Genomic DNA, 23,681 nt, shown 5'->3' on the forward strand with positions numbered 1-23,681 from the left:
ATGACTGGTAGGGCATTCATGCTTATGGTTGAATCTTAATTCTACCACTGATTACAAAAATCTAAAGTTTGATTTGGAGGCAGAAAGCTACAGCATGATCCATGAAACAGTTTGTTTGCCCTAAATGTTCTACTTCTTTTGTAACATTCCAGCCCCTTAAGTCTTTTTTTTTTTTTTTTACATCTTTTATTCCATTTTTGTCGACATCAGGAGAGATGGATAGGGCGTTCACCTTAATTGAAGGATTGCCTGCCACTGCACTCAGTACACGGGTGATCTGTGTATGATTTCTGGATCAAGGTAGAGCCGACAAGGCACATGATGGATCACCAGCGAGGAGAGGCCAGACAAAATGTGATACATAATGGGGCAGTGCACACAGCAAATGAATGTGCCACATTTGGAATCACTTTAAACACAGGAGTGCCTACTTTAAATTGACAAGATTTAAAGGGGTTGTACTGTCCAATGCCCCCCCCCCCCCAACAGCTTTTACAGTTAAATATGGTTGGGGTTGTACATTAAATATCTATATATAAGCATGTACGTTTCTAAAATATTCTCTCAGACACTGTAACAGCAACAAAGTACTCCATGTTTCCAATATGTAACAAAAAAAAAAAAAAAAAATACCAAGAGCTGCAATACTAACAGAGTCCAATTGTGTAGCAGGATTAAAGGTTTTGCAGGAAGACTGCACTTGGGCATATGTGGGCCAAACTATAATCCTAAACTTTGCACTTTCCCTTGAAGGAAACTGGCCTCTGCAGGAAGTGCACGAGGAATCATGTAAGTATGCAGCCTGCAAATAAGCATGTAGCCTAGATTCCTAAGCTTCCACTTCGAAAAGGGTTTCCTGGTGCATGCATAGCTGAGGCATTTAGCCCAAATTGTGAGGGAAGATATTCTGTGATACTTTGAAATCAAGTACGGGTGTCACTTGCATTTTTACAAACCCATGTTCAAGCACATCCATCAAATGCAATTATAAGTGCTGGAAGGGTAGAGCAAAAGCAGCGGAACCCTAAGGACAACAGTTTGTGGCTTGTGGCTTTAAGAGTGCGCTAAGATTATCTTAACTGACTCTGCCAGACTGCATTTACCATTTAGGTGATCTTAATCAATTTAGCATGTGTCAGCTGTGTCCAAGTGGAGCCAAGAAGAGCCAGAGTGCCTAAAACACTGGCTGTTTGTGCATGAAGGTCGGGACAGCTGTCAGCTCCCTCACTCCCAGCATGGCTGGCACCGTGCCTTGGCCAGATGGCAACATGTGGCAAGGTTATCGAAATGCCAGACAGCGACTGTATCGATGACACAGCCTGTGCTTTGTCTTATTCCGATCTCACAGGCTCACAAAGGAATCGCCTCTGTGGTGGCCCGTTCAGAAATTAGACTCACTGAACCAGGAGAAGAACACTCAACGTTGTGAAGTATCAACAAGCTGATTGCTGTGATTTCTGTCTGTTCAGTTGAGTGATTGAAATCAGTGAAAATCGATATAAAACAACAAGAAAACCAAAATGAATGACTCTTAACGCACCCGTTGACAAAAAGACCATTCTAAACCATCTGCATCCACGATAACACAAACATGCTACTTGTTAGATTTGTTTACTTTGGTAAATTCATAATGACAACAAACTACCCAAATGACCCTGATCAAAATTTTACGTACCCCTATTCTTAATACTGTGTTTTGTCCTTTTAACATCAATGACAGCTTGGAGTCTTTTGTGGTCATTGTGGATGAGGCTCTCTGATGGTGAAGCTGCCAATGAATATGCCTTGGACTTTATTGACATCAGTTACAAAGAAATGCCAACAGTATGGCACTCTATGGTATACCTGTAATTGTCATTACAATTTAAAAAGAGTAAACACCACTAACCCAACCACTAACCATATATATATATATATATATATATATATATATATATATTTACTGATCGTGGCTGGGGAAGTAACCTGTATCAGACTGGCATCCCATTCAGGGGGAGTCGTAGAGTTCAGAGATAAGCACTGGCATTAACGGCATTATGATATATACATATATTTATTATATTTCACAAACACAATCTCAAAGCAGCAGGGAAAAGTTCGTTGTACAGGTTTTAATGTTGGTGTCAAATTATTTCTAAGATAAGAATTTGTATCAGGCGTAATATCATTACTACATTGTAGACCAAAAAACAACATTTCCCAGAAACCCAATAATCACTGGAACTGGAGCAAATCATCATCAACATCATCATCAATTTTATTTATATAGCGCCAAATCACAACAAACAGTTGCCCCAAGGTGCTTTATATTGTAAGACAAGGCCATACAATAATTACGTAAAAACCCCAACGGTCAAAACGACCCCCTGTGAGCAAGCACTTGGCGACAGTGGGAAGGAAAAACTCCCTTTTAACAGGAAAAAACCTCCAGCAGAACCAGGCTCAGGGTTGGGCAGTCTTCTGCTGGGACTGGTTGGGGCTGAGGGAGAGAACCAAGAAAAAGGCATGCTGTGGAGGGGAGCAGAGATCAATCACTAATGATTAAATGCAGAGTGGTGCATACAGAGCAAAAAGAGAAAGAAACACACTGCATCATGGGAACCCCCCAGCAGTCTAAGTCTATAGCAGCATAACTAAGGGATGGTTCAGGGTCACCTGATCCAGCCCTAACTATAAGCTTTAGCAAAAAGGAAAGTTTTAAGCCTAATCTTAAAAGTAGAGAGGGTGTCTGTCTCCCTGATCCGAATTGGGAGCTGGTTCCACAGGAGAGGAGCCTGAAAGCTGAAGGCTCTGCCTCCCATTCTACTCTTACAAACCCTAGGAACTACAAGTAAGCCTGCAGTCTGAGAGCGAAGCGCTCTATTGGGGTGATATGGTACTATGAGGTCCCTAAGATAAGATGGGACCTGATTATTCAAAACCTTATAAGTAAGAAGAAGAATTTTAAATTCTATTCTAGAATTAACAGGAAGCCAATGAAGAGAGGCCAATATGGGTGAGATATGCTCTCTCCTTCTAGTCCCCGTTAGTACTCTAGCTGCAGCATTTTGAATTAACTGAAGGCTTTTCAGGGAACTTTTAGGACAACCTGATAATAATGAATTACAATAGTCCAGCCTAGAGGAAAAAAATGCATGAATTAGTTTTTCAGCATCACTCTGAGACAAGACCTTTCTAATTTTAGAGATATTGCGTAAATGCAAAAAAGCAGTTTAATATGTTTTGTTTAATATGCGCTTTGAATGACATATCCTGATCAAAAATGACTCCAAGATTTCTCACTGTATTACTAGAGGTCAGGGTAATGCCATCCAGAGTAAGGATCTGGTTAGACACCATGTTTCTAAGATTTGTGGGGCCAAGTACAATAACTTCAGTTTTATCTGAGTTTAAAAGCAGGAAATTAGAGGTCATCCATGTCTTTATGTCTGTAAGACAATCCTGCAGTTTAGTTAATTGGTGTGTGTCCTCTGGCTTCATGGATAGATAAAGCTGGGTATCATCTGCGTAACAATGAAAATTTAAGCAATGCTGTCTAATAATACTGCCTAAGGGAAGCATGTATAAAGTGAATAAAATTGGTCCTAGCACAGAACCTTGTGGAACTCCATAATTAACCTTAGTCTGTGAAGAAGATTCCCCATTTACATGAACAAATTGTAATCTATTAGATAAATATGATTCAAACCACCGCAGTGCAGTGCCTTTAATACCTATGGCATGCTCTAATCTCTGTAATAAAATTTTATGGTCAACAGTATCAAAAGCAGCACTGAGGTCTAACAGAACAAGCACAGAGATGAGTCCACTGTCTGAGGCCATAAGAAGATCATTTGTAACCTTCACTAATGCTGTTTCTGTACTATGATGAATTCTAAAACCTGACTGAAACTCTTCAAATAGACCATTCCTCTGCAGATGATCAGTTAGCTGTTTTACAACTACCCTTTCAAGAATTTTTGAGAGAAAAGGAAGGTTGGAGATTGGCCTATAATTAGCTAAGATAGCTGGGTCAAGCGATGGCTTTTTAAGTAATGGTTTAATTACTGCCACCTTAAAAGCCTGTGGTACATAGCCAACTAATAAAGATAGATTGATCATATTTAAGATCGAAGCATTAAATAATGGTAGGGCTTCCTTGAGCAGCCTGGTAGGAATGGGGTCTAATAGACATGTTGATGGTTTGGATGAAGTAACTAATGAAAATAACTCAGACAGAACAATCTGAGAGAAAGAGTCTAACCAAATACCGGCATCACTGAAAGCAGCCAAAGATAACGATACGTCTTTGGGATGGTTATGAGTAATTTTTTCTCTAATAGTTAAAATTTTATTAGCAAAGAAAGTCATGAAGTCATTACTAGTTAAAGTTAAAGGAATACTCTGCTCAATAGAGCTCTGACTCTTTGTCAGCCTGGCTACAGTGCTGAAAAGAAACCTGGGGTTGTTCTTATTTTCTTCAATTAGTGATGAGTAGTAAGATGTCCTAGCTTTACGGAGGGCTTTTTTATAGAGCAACAGACTCTTTTTCCAGGCTAAGTGAAGATCTTCTAAATTAGTGAGACACCATTTCCTCTCCAACTTACGGGTTATCTGCTTTAAGCTGCGAGTTTGTGAGTTATACCACGGAGTCAGGCACTTCTGATTTAAAGCTCTCTTTTCAGAGGAGCTACAGCATCCAAAGTTGTCTTCAATGAGGATGTAAAACTACTGACGAGATACTCTATCTCACTTACAGAGTTTAGGTAGCTACTCTGCACTGTGTTGGTATATGGCATTAGAGAACATAAAGAAGGAATCATATCCTTAAACCTAGTTACAGCGCTTTCTGAAAGACTTCTAGTGTAATGAAACTTATTCCCCACTGCTGGGTAGTCCATCAGAGTAAATGTAAATGTTGTTAAGAAATGATCAGACAGAAGGGAGTTTTCAGGGAATACTGTTAAGTCTTCAATTTCCATACCATAAGTCAGAACAAGATCTAAGATATGATTAAAGTGGTGGGTGGACTCATTTACATTTTGAGCAAAGCCAGTTGAGTCTAATAATAGATTAAATGCAGTGTTGAGGCTGTCATTCTCAGCATCTGTGTGGATGTTAAAATCGCCCACTATAATTATCTTATCTGAGCTAAGCACTAAGTCAGACAAAAGGTCTGAAAATTCACAGAGAAACTCACAGTCACGACCAGGAGGACGATAGATAACAACAAATAAAACTGGTTTTTGGGACTTCCAATTTGGATGGACAAGACTAAGAGTCAAGCTTTCAAATGAATTAAAGCTCTATCTGGGTTTTTGATTAATTAATAAGCTGGAATGGAAGATTGCTGCTAATCCTCCGCCTCGGCCCGTGCTATGAGCATTCTGGCAGTTAGTGTGACTCGGGGGTGTTGACTCATTTAAACTAACATATTCATCCTGCTGTAACCAGGTTTCTGTAAGGCAGAATAAATCAATATGTTGATCAATTATTATATCATTTACTAACAGGGACTTAGAAGAGAGAGACCTAATGTTTAATAGACCACATTTAACTGTTTTAGTCTGTGGTGCAGTTGAAGGTGCTATATTATTTTTTCTTTTTGAATTTTTATGCTTAAATAGATTTTTGCTGGTTATTGGTAGTCTGGGAGCAGGCACCGTCTCTACGGGGATGGGGTAATGAGGGGATGGCAGGGGGAGAGACGCTGCAGAGAGGTGTGTAAGACTACAACTCTGCTTCCTGGTCCCAACCCTGGATAGTCACGGTTTGGACGATTTAAGAAAATTGGCCAGATTTCTAGAAATGAGAGCTGCTCCATCCAAAGTGGGATGGATGCCGTCAGATACTGAGCTGAAATTACTCAAAGATCTGAACTGCCTAATTCATCAAATTGAAACATTTCTTTGAAAGTGACCTTCACTCCTTTTTTGACTGTTCACAATGATGAAACTATACCTGCATCTGCCTTAGAAATCACTGTAGCTATAACAGACTTTTGGTTTCAATGTTTGAGGGACCCAAAATTCCTATTTGATCCAATTGAGCATTTGTCCTCAAAATGACCTAAAATTGACTAGATTGCGCTTTGATCATTTTGAAATGACCCTCACTGTATTGTAGTAAGTGGTCAACAAAATGTTCTATTGACAACCTCAACAGAATGTAAAGACTCAATACCTCTCTAGTATGATTTTTTTTTCACAACCCCAGTTCCAATGAAGTTGGGACGTTGTGTAAAATGTAAATAAAAACAGAATACAATGATTTGCAATTCCTCTTCAACCTATATTCAACTGAATACGACATAAAGACGAGATTTTTTTTAATCCGTTTTATTTATAAAGGGACCATGTACGATAAAAACATAAATGTTTCCATTTGATGCATTGTACCACAGTTAGCTTGAAGCTAATTTACATCTGCAGTCCCTTGACAAATCACAGTTAAAACATAAATAATAAAACATCACAAAAACAAACTCAAAACTGCAAAACTATAAATCACCCACACAGACATATACACTCACATCCACACAAACCCATTCACACAATCCTATTTACATAATGTTTAAAAAAAAAATCAGTGGTTACAGAATTGAGTACCTTTCAAAAATTTTTTCAATTTGTTCTTGAAACGTCCAATAGAATCCGAGTTCTTGATGCCGTCAGGGAGAGCGTTCCACTGAGTCGTGGCTTTCACAGAGAAAGCTGACTGACCAAAAGCAATATGACGGAAAGGCACAGAACAGTCTCTTATTGAAGATATTCTGGTAGATCTTATGGACTGCACTGGACGAATATTAACAAATTCACATAATGGGGAAGGAGCCAAGCCATTCAAAATCTTGAATGTAAGACACAAATTAGAGAACAGTTTATAGTTCTCAAAACTAAACAGATGCAGCTTTTCTAGAATCCTGCAGTGGTGATATTGCATAGATTTTTTTATCTAAAGTTTTTAATGTTTGTTTATATAGAGATTCCAGTGGCCTAATAGTTGTTTCTCCAGCCTGCCCCCAACATGTGATACAATATGACAAATGAGAAAAAAATCATAGGATGCATAAAGGTCTTTGCAGCATCCATTGAAAGACAGCCTCTAATATGTCTAAAATGCATCAAATTATATCTGATAGTTTTGGTCATTTTTTTCACATGTGACTTAAAATTAAGATTTGAATCAATTACTACTCCAAGATATTTAAACTCCCTCACAATGTCAATCCTCTCAGCTTTTATAATGATTTCATCGCTGACACACTGGTTGGTTTTAGAAAAAAACATACCTTTTGTCTTACTTATGTTAAGGCTGAGACATGACTGGTCAAGCCACTCCATAATCCTTTCCATAGCAGCTGTCAGCTTCCTAGCTGCTAGTTCAGCAGTTTTTGCATGTGTGTACAAGACAGTATCATCAGCATACATTTGCAGATCCATGCCCTGACACACCTGTGGCAGATCATTAACATAAAGACTAAAGAGAATGGGGCCCAAAACAGAACCTTGTGGCACACCCATTGTACACTTAATGTTATCAGAGAGAACATCCTTAACTTTAACACATTGCATCCTATCAGATAAATAAGAAGCCATCCATTGCAGCATTTCTGATGAAATATTAAAATTTGAAAGTTTTTAAATAAGAACACTATGATTTATCATATCAAATGCTTTTCTCAAATCCAAAAATACAGCACCAACTACCCCCCCTCCCCCTTATCTAATTTAAATTTTATCTGCTCGATGAGATGTAAAACAGCTGTTTCAGTGGAGTGATTGCGCCTAAAGCCAAACTGCAATGGATGTAAACAAAATTTACTATCTACAAGATATGTAGTCAGATGCTTAATTACAACCTTCTCAGCAACTTTCGAAAGCACTGGAAGTAGACTTATTGGTCTGAAATTACTCGCTTCATGATGGTCACCAGACTTAAAGTGGATATGACACCTAAAAAATTAGGTAAAACTGATATAAATATCAAAATATACATACAGTATAGTAAGCTGAAAGTGGTTTTAATTTTTATCACTGAGAAATAAAGTTTGTACAGTTTCTCAAAAGTGTGTTTCTTGGAAAGCGCGCTGGTAGCGTTCCATCAGTGGTCACGTGATGCCGTGACGTCACAGAATGTAGAGTCCTGTCTTTGTCTGTTAGATTAACAACAGGAACAGATGGACCTCAGCATGTGGACAGTGACAAGATCAAGAACTTTCCTGACTCCTCTTCAAGTGTGGATTATTTCTGACTCAGATTCTGAGGATGGCGCAGCAGTGATTAGACCCTACAGATTGGAGCCGTATCTTTCGGACAAACATTCAAACAGGAGCATTCTGGCAGCGAAAATAATGCTGACGGTGTTTATGGTGGAGCCAAAGCAGACGCAAGAGACGTGTCAATTCTGATGGATTTTGAAAGGCTGCAGAATATTGTTGCTGCTGTTTATAACACTCTAATTAGCATCGATTCGAGCGTCTGTTTACTGCCATTGTTATTGTTCCGGAGCCGTGACAGTGTAGCTATTACTTGTGGACCACCGTCATTACCTTCGGGTTTTTGCCATTTTCGAGTGCCTGGCATTGCATTCATCCGTGTTTAGTTACGTTATTTTCACGAAAGAATAGGAAATAAACAGCGAAGGTTTCAAAAAAGATCGCCGAAAACACTGAACATGCCGCCGCCGTGTTTACACGCCGCCGCAGTGTTTACACACCACCGCCGTGTTTACACGCCGCCGCCGTGTTTACATTCTGCCGTCGTGTTTACATGCCCTCGTGTTTACATGCCGCCGTCGTGTTTACATGCCGCCGCCGTGTTTACTACGTACGTTCCTTGACCATTTCAAGATTACTGTGAACATATTATTTGGGGTTGACATTTTAGGTGTTCCTGTGAGCAGTGAGAACATGGAGACGGTAGAGGAAAGTGTCTGCTGTCGGGAGCAAATGCGTGTGTGCGAGCGGAGCGAGCGGCAGCCGGACATTTCGTGCATCACACAACACCGCGGCTTTTGATCAATCTGCCTGGACTTGAAAAGGCTAAAACCTTTCGCCCTTGTGTTTGTGCAACATGCTGCGACACACTGATCAGGCATATCGACAAACAAGTCCCAGAGAGCTGTGTTTAATCAAAGTTTCTGCCGCTAAAAAAAAGTGTAAACAACAGCTGCCAGGCGCGAAAGCCGATACGGTCTACACATAGTGACGTATTTTAGGCTTGGTGCTCAGCAGGAAGCTGGTCACGTTCAGTGACGGGACGTTCAAATGTTATATATAATGGGAGAACTGTGTCCATTTTCCCAAAACGCTTAGGTTGACCGAATTATATAACCTTTGTTACATGTAATAAGACTATGTTGTCTTTAAGTGTCATATCCACTTTAAAGATAGGAGTGACAATGGCTTGCTTCCAAGCCCTTGGAAAAACATTGTATTTTATTGATAAATTGATTAAGTGAGCAATTGGTAGCACTAACGTAGCCTGGTGTTTTTTAATAAACATGGTATCGAACTCAAACACATCCCTACATTTAGAATTCTTTAAAGATCTGATAATTTTATTCACTTCTGTGACATCTGTTTGAGCCAAAACGAAAGCTTCATCAGGAGAAGTGATAGATGAAATATCCAATTCCCTTTCAATGAAATTTCTCCCAAGATCGTTTACTGAATCAATAAAATAATGATTAGGAATTTTAGCAACAGCAGACTTGTCATCTGTCAAAATTCCATCAATATTCAACTGAATATCTTCTGGGACAAGTGGCTCATTCCTCATCAAATTATTGATGCCCTGCCATATTAGTTTGCTATTACCTTTAGCATTATGTAAAATATTAAGATAAAATTGAGATTTAGCCTGCGTCAGTTCATAAATAACATTATTCCTTAGGCCTTTAAAAATCAGCAAGTCTGTGCTCACTTTAGACTTAATGGCTTTTCTTAGCGCAGCATCCCTTTCCTTCATGAGTTTCCACACATTGTCAGTTAACCATGTCCCAAAGGACCTTCGCGTGATCGACAGTTTGAAAAGTTTTGTACAGCCTCTGCTTCCTCACAGCGGTTTGCCGACACGCTGAAACATTAGATGAGTTATTTATGTAGTTCACAGGATCGCTTAGATTTCCAACGAGTAGCTGCGGTGTGTTATTCAAACAATCACTCCCCGCGTTGATCAGGTCACACAAAAAAGGAGTCTGACTGCTCACCTGCTCCGGGGAACCACCCAGGAGGAGCCCCGTGCTGGTATCCTGTGCCAACTCCAGGACCAGGATTTAGATGTACATCTCCAGAGAGCAGGAGCAACACAAGCAGAAAGCCAGGTAGTGGGCGTGATGAAGCGGCTCGCCGCTGTCCGACTGTAGCTTTGCCCACCGCGGCCCGCCCGTGTTGTAGAACAGAAGAATAAATTGTGTAATATCCAAAAAGGTTGTGATGAAAACTTTCAGACTGTCCACTTGGTGAGCATGTACCAATGTTAACACCTGGTATACCAGCAGCAAACAGATCCCGCTGGCATTTACAGCACAGGTGACTGACATCAATTGCTCCGGATAAGCAGATACGCACAGGTAGTGCAACAATGAACAACAGTGTAACTGCAAAAACCACACATTGAAACTCAGCCCAGATTTTACAACAAGCATGAAGATCACGAAAATAATTGTGGTTTAAAACCTCAGAGGTTAACAACAGATGAACGACCTTTTAGGTGCAATAAAACGCGTAGATGCGCAGGACCTGCTCGACTGCATGTCCAAGCCGCCGCCATGTTTTCCAATTTCTATTCATTAATATTTAATGTTCAAACTGATAAACTTTGTTTTTGTGCAAATATTTGCTCATTTTGAAATGGATGCCTGCAACACGTTTCAAAAAAGCTGGGACTGTGGTATGTTTACCACTGTGTTACATCACCTTTCCTTCCAACAACACTCAGTAAGCATTTGGGAACTGAGGACACTAATTGTTGAAGCTTTGTAGGTGGAATTTTTTTCCCATTCTTACTTGATGTACGACTTCAGTTGTTCAAGAGTCCGGGGTCTCTGTTGTCGTATTTTGCGCTTCATAATGCGCCACACATTTTCAATCGGCGACAAGTCTGGACTGCAGGCAGGCCAGTCTAGTACCCGCACTCTTTTACGATGAAGCCACGCTGTTTTAACACGTACAGAATGTGGCTTGGCATTGTCTTACTGAAATAAGCAAGGACATCCCTGAAAAAGACGTTGCTTGGATGGCAGCATGTGCTGCTCCACAACTTACATTTCAGCATTGATGGTGCCATCAGAGATGTGTAAGTTGCCCATGTCATGGGCACTAACACACACCCATACCATCACAAATGCTGGCTTTTGAACTTTGCGCTGGTAACAATCTGGATGGTCCGGAGAACACAAAGTCCGTGATTTCCAAAACAATTTGAAACGTGGACTCATCAGACTACAGCACACTTTTCCACTTTGCATCTGTCCATTTCAAATCAGCTTGGGACCAGAGAAGGCGGTGGCGTTTCTGGATGTTGTTGACGTATGGCTTTCACTTTGCATGGTAGAGTTTTACCTTGCACTTGTAGATGTAGTGATGAACTGTGTTAACTAACAATAGTTTTCTGAAGTGTTCCTGAGCCCATGCAGTAAGATCCTTTACACAATGATGATTTTTCAATGCAGTGCCGCCTGAGGGATCGAAGGTCACGGGCATTCAATGTTGGTTTTCGGCCTTGCCGCTTATGTGTAGAAAGTTCTCCAGATTCTCTGAATCTTTTGATTATATTATGGACTGTAGATGATGGAATCACTAAATTCCTTGCAATTGAACATTGAGAAACATTGTTAAACTGTTGGACTATTTTTTCACGCAGGTGTTCACAAAGTGGTGATCCTCGCCCCATCTTTGCTTGTGAATGGCTGAGCCTTTTGGGGATGCTCCTTTTATTCCCAATCATGACACTCATCTGTTTCCAATTAGGTGTTCTTTGAGCATTCATCAACTTTCCCAGTCTTTCATTGCCCGTCCCAACTTTTTTGAAATGTGTTGCAGGCATCCATTTCAAAATGAGCAGATATTTGCACAAAAACAGCAAAGTTTATCAGTTTGAACATTAAATATCTTGTCTTTGTGGTGTATTCAACTGAATATAGGTTGAAGAGGATTTACAAAAATTGTATTCTGTTTCTATTTACTTTTTACACAACATCCCAACTTCATTGGAACTGGAGTTGTATTTTTTTTAACTGCAGAAAAGAAATTATTCTGCATGTTGAACATGCTTTGACAACAAAATAACCACAATATAACCAGTCCAAAAAATGTGCTCAAGGGGAGGCAGTGTGCCACTTAACGGGTCATGTACCACAGAAATAATTTGCTTGGAATAGCACTTTGTTTTCAGATCGTTGAGGGGAAGTAGATCAAAATTAACTGCTTATTTTATGACATTTATACCATCATTAATGATATCAAAGAACAAGCCAGCAGTCAAATCAAGGTTAGGAAGTTGGCTAAAAAAAATTTGATAAACCTGATTACATGCATTGGAAATACAAATTGTGCTGCGTATTCTTCTTCTTCTTGTTAGTATTTTGGAAATGACCCAACATTGATGACTCCTGCAAAAGGTGCAATTTGCTTATTGCACACTGTCTGGACCATTGCTTCTTGTGAATATTGTTTGCAGCAATATTTTGTAGACGATACCACATATTTGCTACCGGATAAGTTGGGAGTGTTTATTTCAACAATACTCACCCTGTTCAGGGTTTATCCTGGTTAATGCCCAGTTTATCGAAGCCTATATAATTAGATTTTATTTCCAGAGATGTGCTTGTAACTGCAGCAGAATGCTAAATGAACCAAGGATGGACAGGATATTGTTGACTCAAATACACACAGGGAGTATGTTACTATATTATTCACGGGTGGGTGTATCTTTGCCTTAAATTGCTTGTTGACCCCGACCGGACTAATCGGTTTAGAGAATAGATGGCTTGTTGAGCAGCTTGGTGCTATCAGGCAGAAAGAGTTCAGTTCACCGGTGGTACATATGATGGTGCAGTGCCTTCATCCTGCGGTTTACTGCCTGAGTGAGTAGTCATTATCAATCTTCACTGTTTGTTTCCTGACCCCGATTTCATACAGTCTCCTATATATAGCTGTCTTGCCACTGTCTTTGCACTGAAAAGTAAAAACATTCTTCGTATTTTTGGCAACAGAAATAATCCACAGTGATGGAAGAGATGGATGTTCTATGGCACATGTACGCATCTAAGTCATGGCAAGGTCGGAGACAGACTTTCTACTAGAGCCTGAATGATGTAGTTTTGCTAATATGAGTGTTTCACAAACATATCGGCATCTGTGTTATTTGTAGCGATATGAAAACTTATTTTACTGAATAAACAATGCAGATAAAACACCTTGCATTATCTCCAGTGGCATTGTTTGCAATGTTGTCAAGCATAGCTGGGACTCCTATCACCCCTTGGTCATATTGCCTACAAATAGACCAGCTGCCATTCCTTCTGATCACTCATCCCATATATCATATCGGCCTCCCCAAAAAATCCATATCGGTCAGAATCTACTTCCTACAACTGTTGAGGAACTTCAAGAAAGAGCAATCTCACCAATTTCTGTACCGTATGTACTTTTCAGAGTGACACTATCAAAAGTGGCTTGTGTTGTAACCTTCTGCTGACCATTGACAAATTGCTCTTTGGACATTATTCACTTCTCTTTGCTATGTATAGTTTTTAAACATCAATCACAGAACAGTTTCTCATTTGTCCTTGCATGTTGCACTTTAAATTTGGTCATGAAAATGATAAATATAAGGGACTTAATAAATAAATAAATAAAAATATGTCTTGTAATAGTCTGTGAAGCACCAGGTTCGTGAGATTTATTTTCAGTGGAGTTGCCATGGAAGCACACCTGAGCTGAGCTCAATTGTCCTTGAAAACAGCCTGTTTAGTGGAAATTATTGCTCTCTGTGCAAAATAAATGGAAACAAATGCCAAGATTAAGTCAGGAATATTCTGCTTAGGATTGCATATGGGTTCCTATCGGTTTATTTTTTCCTACAGTGACTGAAACACAGTTGCTCCACTAAGGTTTAAATGATGGCCAGCCTGTTGCCAGAAGAGAGCAGTGAGTGTGGATACTGTCAAAAAGGGGGAGAAAAACTCTTAAGTACCACTGACCACCATGTATCAGCAACAGGAGCATCGAAATCGATGCTCACGCTGTGTTTTGGGCAATCTGGACGTCATTTCTAATACTCGTGCCTAATGCCCTGCAGCATGTGCTGTGCCTTGGGCAATGCAGTTCAGCCCCAGCTGTCGATGTGACCATGCCTCTCCTGCTCCATCGACCATATCCGATACGGCACCGCGGTGGCAGGTCACACGTGTTCATGTGCACAGCAGTACAGGTGACAGGAGGGAAGAAACTAAAATCAGCTAGTATGAGGTTTGTCAGAGTGACACCTTCCTGGTGGCGCGGAGAGGCGCTGTGATCATGACACTGTTGAATCCAACTTCAAGGCACATTACAGAAAAGGCAAAGTGAGATATCGACTCCACACAGCAATCTAACTTGATGGCTGCACTGGACTTATTTGAAATCCTCTTCGTGGATATTTTTGAAGACATTTCAGTGACTGATCACTCCAGTTTCCCTTGGTCACAGCTGTCTTATTCTTGGAATAGAATTGAAAATAGACCAAACTAGCAAACTATAATTTGAGAAATGAAACTTGGAGGATGCATGTGGGGCAACTCCAGAATTGCCCCTAAGTGGCTTATTTTGGAAAAAGTCAAGGCATATTGGTGCCACAGGTGACATTTTTGGTTTACCTGCCTGTCTGTATGTTTCTCTACTTCTCGCCGGTTCTTTGGCTGTTTTCCACCAAACCTGAGGTGTCAACTCCAGCACTGCCCTGAAAGGGTTTCTTTTGGAAAATCTCCAAGGTCAGAATTATGATTTTTCACTCTGATTTGCAACAAAGGTCAAATTTACTAAAAGTCCATTACTCAGGTCAAGGGCATGTCATCCCAAGTCCTTTTGCTGATTTCTACCTAAATTAGAATTTCAGTGAAGGTTGGACCCAAACTTGCCATTTAATTTGATTTTCAACCCAATTTGGACCAAAAGTGCCACATGCTTTGTTAGATTACCTGGTACATTAGGCAGAGGTCAATCATTTGGGTGAAGGTCAAGGTCCAATGGTGTCAAATTTCAGTGTACTGGAGCCCTTACTGTCTTCATGTCCACGAGTACTACTTCCCAATAAGACAAATAGGCTAATTTGTGTGCATTGAAGTGGCTGACATTAATCCCGATTTGAACAATTTTGCTGAAAATGTCACACCATCTCAAAATGAAGCTCTTTAAGAGAAAACATCATTTAAAATTTGCATTAAAACAGTTTGTTGAACAGCACTCATCTGTGTCCACAGTTTATCGTGCAGCATTTGAGCGCAAGTTATTCAAGATAATTGCTGACCATTCAGTCACTTTCATTACTTATCAATCTCCACGCCTGACATTTACTCTTGTGCTTTTATATTCATCCGCTTCATATAACATTTTACTGTCTGCATCGCTTTGCAGAGAAGTCTGTTCTGCACAACAGGCAAACTCAGCCACTCGGTGGGAGGTACGTGGCTGGCAGTTTGCTTTTGAATGTGTGTCTGTGTATGCTGTGCACACAAAAAAATGTCTTCATTGTACATTAATGTTCAAAAGTGATGGATAAACATTTAATACAGAAAGCGCACAACCACACATTCCTTCTCCTTTATTATAACCAGCTTGGACAACCCCAAATCATAAAACATTGGGACGTATGGAAAATGGAAATAATGATACATTAACTTTGACTTATATTTCATTGCAGACTGTATGAATTAATGATATTTCATGTTTTGTGTGGTGACGTTCATTGCTATTGTTATTGTACATCCATTACAATATTTAAGGCCTGAAAATCATTTTTATTAAATGTTGGTATTAGCGCCTTTTTGACCGAGTAATGAAGTTAAAAACAAATTATATTAGTTCAAACAGGTGATGTCAACAGGTGATTGTAATCTTGATTTGGTACAAAAGCAGCATGCATGAAAGTCTCTGAAGAGCAAAGATGAGGGGAGGATTTACAACTTGTCAACAAATGTGAGAAAATTTTGGGTGGATTTTAAAGACAACGTTCTTTTATGAATGACTTGAAGGGATCTGCATATACAACCCCCGGCCTCGGAGGATGTTCATTCAGTTGTTTAATTTTGTAGAAAAAAAGCAGATCACAGACATGACACAAAACTAAAGTCATTTCAAATGGCAACTTTCTGGCTTTAAGAAACACTATAAGAAATCAAGAAAAAAAGATTGTGGCAGTCAGTAACGGTTACTTTTTTAGACCAAGCAGAGGAAAAAAATATGGAATCACTCAATTCTGAGGAAAAAATTATGGAATCACCCTGTAAATTTTCATCCCCAAAACTAACACCTGCATTATATCAGATCTGCACGTTAGTCTGCATCTAAAAAGGAGTGAACACACCTTGGAGAGCTGTTGCACCAAGTGGACTGACATGAATCATAGCTCCAACACGAGAGATGTCAATTGAAACAAAGGAGAGGATTATCAAACTCTTAAAAGAGAGTAAATCATCACGCAATGTTGCAAAAGATGTTGGTTGTTCACAGTCAGCTGTGTCTAAACTCTGGACCAAATACAAACAACATGGGAAGGTTGTTAAAGGCAAACATACTGGTAGACCAAGGAAGATATCAAAGCGTCAAGACAGAAAACTTAAAGCAATATGTCTCAAAAATCGAAAAATGTACAACAAAACAAATGACGAACGAATGGGAGGAAACTGGAGTCAACGTCTGTGACCGAACTGTAAGAAACCGCCTAAAGGAAATGGGATTTACATACAGAAAAGCTAAACGAAAGGCATCATTAACACCTAAACAGAAAAAAACAAGGTTACAATGGGCTAAGGAAAAGTAATTGTGGACTGTGGATGACTGGATGAAAGTCATATTCAGTGATGAATCTCGAATCTGCATTGGGCAAGGTGATGATGCTGGAACTTTTGTTTGGTGCCTTTCCAATGAGATTTATAAAGATGACTGCCTGAAGAGAACATGTAAATTTCCACAGTCATTGATGATATGGGGCTGCATGTCAGGTAAAGGCACTGGGGAGATGGCTGTCATTACATCATCAATAAATGCACAAGTTTATGTTCATATTTTGGACAATTGAAAGGATGTTTGGGGATGATGAAATCATTTTTCAAGATGATAATGCATCTTGCCATAGAGCAAAAACTGCAAAAACATTCCTTGCAAAAAGACACATAGGGTCAATGTCATGGCATAGGGTCAATGTCAATGAGCAGATCTGATTTGATGCAGGTGTTAATTTGGGGGATGAAAATTTACAGGGTGATTCCATAATTCTTTCCTCAGAATTGAGTGATTACATATTTTTTTCCTCTGCTTGGTCTAAAAAAGTAACCGTTACTGACTGCCACAATCTTTTTTTCTTGATTTCTTATAGTGTTTCTTAATGCCAGAAAGTTGCCATTTGAAATGACTTTAGTTTTGTGTCATGTCTGTGATCTGCTTTTTTTCTACAAAATTAAACAACTGAATGAACATCTTCTGAGGCCGGTGATTCCATAATTTTTGCCAGGGGTTGTATATCTGTCTACATTGCGTAATAACATTAAATGATTGAAGGAGTCTAGAGGAATTTCAGTACATAAAGTACAAGCATGCAAGTCTAAATTCAACACCTGTAATCTTTGATCACTCAGATGGCACTGCATCAAGAACTGCCATGCATCAATAGCTGATATAACCACACGGGCAAAGTTACATTCACAAATGCCACTTGAGATTTAGCACAAACTTGCTCAGAGGCATTTGGGTTCAACAATCATACAATGGAAATGGTCAGAAAAATCAGTATTCCAGATTTTTTTTTTTTTTTTTTTGAAGATGGATAGTGTGTTGCAGACCAAAGTTTTTAAAAGGATCATCTCAACTGTTATCAACAAATCAAAAAGCATGGTGTGTCATGGTATGGGGTTGTGTCTGTACCCTTGGAAAATGTAATTTACACTTCTGTGATGGCAGCAGAAAAGTACGATGAGATTTTAGAGCAGCATATGATGTCTTCAAGATGACACCTTTTCCAGGGATATCCATGTATTTATCAACAAGACACTGCAAAACCACATTCTGCACATATTACAAAGGCATGGCTGTTATATATATATATAAGCATGCAACATCCCCCAGACATGCCTGCAAGAAAAATGGGACAAAATAACAACTGAAACACTTCATCGCATTGCTATCCATAATGTCAAAATTTCTTTTAAGTGTTATGAGAAGGAATGACAACATTATAAAGTGGTAAGTGTTTTAGCCTCCCAACTTTTTTTGGAATGTGTTGGAGGCCTTAACTGCAGGAATGGATGTGCATTAACAAATGAAATGAAGTTGTTTGCACAAAACATGAAATATCTGGGATTTATACTGCCTGCAATGAAACAGATAAAGTAAATGTAAGAATCACTGCGTGGCATCTTCCATATCATCACAAATCTGTCTGATTTGAGGTTGTATTATGTGGAACTGTGCATCATCGAAACCAAGCACGCAAAGTACTGCCGCTGACTGCAGGACTGTATTATTGGATGTGTTCAACCAGGCTGAGTGTATTTTTTTTTTTAAAAACAGAAGATTTTGGGAAATAGAAGCAGCTGGCTCAGAAAAACAAATTGAACCAGCAAGCAGCGGGTAGAGAAGGCTCCAGCAGGGAAAGGAGAAGTAAGGACTTCACAGTCAAATAACTTGTGACATTTTTGACTCGAGCTGTTGATGAGATAGCGCAAAGACTTACCTTGGTGTGTCAAAACTGCTTCTTTTTTTCCCCATTTCATTCTCCCAAACAAACGGCAATTTACAGAAAGAACAATGGAGTGAAGAAATTACACATTTCAAAAGCGGTTTTGGACGAGCTTATCCGGAGCTGTTGCTTGTTCCTTACCAAGGGCAGCCGATACAGCGAGGAAGAAATTTGCTTTGTGGCTAAAATAAAATAAATAAATAAAATAAAGATACTAATCTTACAATTTCTGGGTGCAGTGAATCCCTCAGCATACTTATAACTGGTCTATCATCCATTTATCTGAGAAGTCATACTGATTTCTGACTGTTCATTCTAATCAATAAAAATGGTGGGAAACACAACCTTCATGGTGGAGATTAAAGAACATGATGTTCAAGAAATCCTTTGGTGGTTGATAAATCTTGATGAGAATCTTCTTTGTAACTGTGCACGGAAAATGATCAGTAATCAAATGACAAAGAAGTTGTTTGACTGTTACCCCTCCCAACTCTCAACATTGTATCGTCTCTGCTGTACAATTGATTGACTGAAATTTACTGGTGTGGCCAAACCACAATAAAATACTGGATCACACGGAGCAGCTAAAATTTATGTTAACTGTCAAGAAATGGAGGTGAGGGCAGGGGATGCCTGAAAATTCCCACGTGTGGTGCATCCAGAAAGTATTCACAGCGCTTCACTTTTTACACATTTTGTTATGATACAGCCTTATTCCAGAATGGAGTAAATTCATTTCTTCTCTGAAAATTCTACTCACAACACCCCATAATGACAACATGAAAAAGTTATTTTTGTAAATTTGCTAATTTATTAAAAATAAAAGAGTAAAAAAAAAAAATCACATGTACATGCCTGAGGTCAAGAGCGCTCTGGAGTACGTTTTCTGCCTCAAGACAATCCTGTCTCAGAGGTCGACAGACAGTTCCTTTGACCTCATGCTTGGTTTGTACTCTGACATGCACTGTCAACTGTGGGACTTTATATGTAGACAGGTGTGTGCATTTCCAAATCATGTCCAATCAACAGAATTTACCCCAGGTGGACTCCAAATAAGCCATAGAAACATCTCAAGGATTGTCAGTGGAAACAGGATGTTCCTGGGCTCAATTTTGAGCTTTATGGCAAAGGCTGTGAATACTAATGTACATGTGATTCCTTATATATATATATATATATACACACACAGTATATATGAAGTTGCAAAATATCCCCCCCTAAAAATCACATTGTCATTATGGGATATTGTGTGTACAATTTTGAGGGAAAAAAAATTATTTCATCCATTTTGGAATAAGGCTGTAACATAACAAAATGTTGAAAAAGTGAAGCGCTGTGAATGCATTGCATAGGCCTGGGGGGGTCTATGGAAGCACCTTCTGGGTGCCCCCTGGTGGTTCTGGGCAACAGCTCACTATGGGAGCATGGATTCTTAAAGAGAATGCATTTGGTGGGGAATTACAGTTTATCTTCTTCACAATTAGACTGTAATCTGCAAATATTATGGTAGTCTACTACTGACATTCCCTACTGTCAACGGTAAACAATCACAGAAGGCAATAGTAATGGACAAAGCTTCCATTATGTCAGCCAGAGGTTTTGTGAAGAATGGGTTTGAATTTCACATGGGGTGGCTCTGGTTGTCATCATCTTCACACTGTTGGACTCTGCTGAATTCCCATCCAAACCATAAATGAGTGGAGTTTGGGCAAGTCTGGCATGGGACAGACTGTCTATGAGCCAGTCATCAATTTTGACCTAATTGGTACGGGGTAAAAACAGCAAAAATGGTGACAAAGGTCAGTTTCAGTTTGTACAGGGGTCAAAAATTAAAAGTTGCAAATTACTGGCTGAAATGAAAGGATTAATAAATGAAATAGTTTTGACTGTGTTGAATGTTTGGTCTCCAAAGTAAAGGTCAAACAAGGTTGATGTACATTGGATTCTATGACTGGTGACATATGCTACCCTGCAACATGATAACTAAGCATGACAGATGGTGTAAACTATTCCTTTTTAGAAACAAACAATAACTCAACCAATAATTTGCATAATTTTTTACTGAAATTGGAGCAACTGGAGTTATGGGGTAAAAACTTTGTCACCATTTTTGCTATTTTTACCCTATAACTCCAGAACATTCAGTCATAGATAGTCCAAACTATACCTTTTTGGAATTGTTATGATCAGACAAATAATGTGGTATAGTTTTTAACATGATTTGAGCATTTTGACCTCTGTGTAATTCTTCCCTGACCCCTACCTGGCTATAACTACCACCCTGGGATGGTTCTCATACATTTTTGTGTAGATACATCATACATTTTAGGCCATGGTACATTAAGGCTGGATTCTAAGTGTTGATTCATCACCTTAAGTGGTACTGAAAACCTGCTTGGCCCATGCACTAAGATGAAGGCCAAACATACCCACATATCTTGAAGTTACTAAGACGGCTAAGGCAAACAAGACGGGTAACCTGGGTTCAGGAGCTTAATCCATAATTTGCACATTGGGCAGTAATCACAGGTGGCTTGCTTGTGGTTATTAAAGACTCTGACAGGTATGTAAGATCAATAACCATGGAAAAATCAGCATAGATAGCGCAACCTAGTTATCGATGCCTACTAATCAGTGCAAAGGGTGGTCACATCCAAAATAATACCAAAATTTCACTCACTAAAAATACAATAGCACAGATTTCTTTGGTAGTCTGTTCATACAGTTAACCACACATTAACCCATATTACCATAGTTACCTTTTGGCAACATAATATTTTTGGACATTATACTCAACATCAATCTCTGTACATAGCATTCACCCAAGAATGCCAAAATTTAAGACGAGCATGCCTATGAATTGGAAAAATGACATTTGACTTACCGAGCCGGTTGTCCAAAGCTCCAAAGTCCAGCGAGTACTTCACAACATGGTAGTTGTTCCAAACGTATAGCAGATTGTCCCTGGGATTATAATCCACAGCAGCAATGTACTGATAAGAGTTGGGAAAAGGGATGTCCAAAAAACCATCTTTGCTCAGCTCTGTGTTGTAGATGTAGTCAATCTTGTTTCCTGTTGCTTCATTATCATCATCTTCATATACTGACTTCACCACGTAGAGGATTCCACAGATCATGAAAGCATTGGATGCTGACCGCTTGTCATAAGCCGTGTCCCAAGTCCCTTCGACACGCAAGGTGTAGGGATTTAGCTGACTTATGACAATCCGTCCGTTGTTCTGCTCAGTGGCGTAAATGACCCAAAGGCCATTTTCATCAACAGCCAGGTCAATGTCTGACTTCCCTCCCCAGCGGTACGGTGACGTGTCGTGGTAGTTGGCATTCGCAATGATAGCTTCGCCGCTCTTGATACGAGTCCGTAGGTCAAACTTGACGATGTTGCGCGTGCGCTCCTTGTTGAAGAACAACGCCCCATCATAGACCACAAAACCTGTTCCATCGACACGATGTGGGAGTTTGTAAGTTGTCGTCGGCCTTCCGGCGATGAAATCTTCCTTGGAGGAGTATTCTGTCAATGTGTCAGTGCGATAGGGTGTCCAGGGCATGTAGTAAATCTTATCAGAGGCTTGGAGTGGGTCTTTGCACCAGGCTCCAGACTGGTGGTCCGACTCGAAGAGGTGTTCGCTCTGGTACACCCTGCGTAGAAGCCCTGGGCACAGGAATACTGAGGAGCCAAAATAAGGGAAAAACAAAGCACAGAGTTACATTGGCATGTAAGGACAATCAGCACATCCAAACTCGAGCACAGTAACACCAAAATGTTCATCACTCTAAAGAGCTATACCGATTTAATGCACGTCCGCTAACCACCTCACTAAAAGGAAATTAGCAATGATATCAATGACCTTTTGATCGTTGTGTTTCTAAAATCCAAGCGAACTGAAACAAACAAGGAAAAAGCTGGTAAACATGGTGATTTCTTTATGCGTTGCTGTGTCTGAACTTTATTAATCCTGCTTTTGGGTTAAGTTTTGTAGTTCAGTGTAGAATTTTGCAGATTCAGCCCAATTTAAGGGATGTTCGCTGTTCGTCTCTGACACTGAAGGCAATTAGCTTACAATGTCACTGGGGAAGGGTGAACAGATAACGTGATGTTATCTCTTCTGATGTAATGTAAAGCAGAAACAAACCAGTGGAAAATTTACTGCACTGGCACAGACTCATTTTCTCTACTATTTGTGTTTCTTCTGACAGAGTAGTTATTGTACATGCATATCAACGAGGAAAAGGTCTGTTCCCTTCTGTTCTTTCACTTAAACTCTCTGGCAGCAGTTCTTAATAAATATAATTAAATCCGCAATCAAAAGTTAAAAGATTCTGATAAATGGCCATGTTGTGATTATTGATGGAGGCATTACTTTTGGGAGGAACAAAGCAAAAACATTCAGTAATTACATCATCTATATAATGACTCCTTGTCTATTATTTCATTCATACAAATAATTTTTGGTTTGCAGCATGATTTATGACACCACGCACTGTAAACTAATTATATATGAACTGGTTTGTACTGAAATCTGATAAAGCTAGACTGAGGCCATTTTGCTGAAGAGGTTCGATAGCGAACAACCTTTGCTGAAGCTAATTTCAATTCATTATAGATCATCTTGGACTGAAGGAATTACAGTTTTCTCAATTTGTAACAATATGCCACCTGGATTCAATATTCATTTATTGACAGAATAACAAGATTTTTGAACAATGTGATGGTCACATGGTGCAAAATTTGGTTTTAATTTAGAT

At 39.5% G+C, this 23,681-nt stretch overlaps 1 protein-coding gene across 15 annotated transcripts in view; it reads right to left on the reverse strand.

Annotated features, from left to right (window-relative positions):
• LOC117505291 (adhesion G protein-coupled receptor L3-like) overlaps positions 1–23,681 on the reverse strand; it is a 397,273-nt gene that overhangs the window by 180,323 nt on the left and 193,269 nt on the right. For 13 of the 15 annotated variants that reach the window (XM_034164919.1, XM_034164914.1, XM_034164918.1 and 10 more), the window contains one exon: positions 21,802–22,611. In XM_034164919.1, coding sequence (XP_034020810.1) covers positions 21,802–22,611 — 810 coding nt within the window. The remainder of the gene's footprint in view (positions 1–21,801; positions 22,612–23,681) is intronic. The other 2 variants (XM_034164911.1, XM_034164909.1) reach the window with 1 other exon arrangement.

Source organism: Thalassophryne amazonica, chromosome 23 (genome assembly GCF_902500255.1).
Source record: "Thalassophryne amazonica chromosome 23, fThaAma1.1, whole genome shotgun sequence".
Lineage (NCBI taxonomy): Eukaryota > Metazoa > Chordata > Actinopteri > Batrachoidiformes > Batrachoididae > Thalassophryne > Thalassophryne amazonica.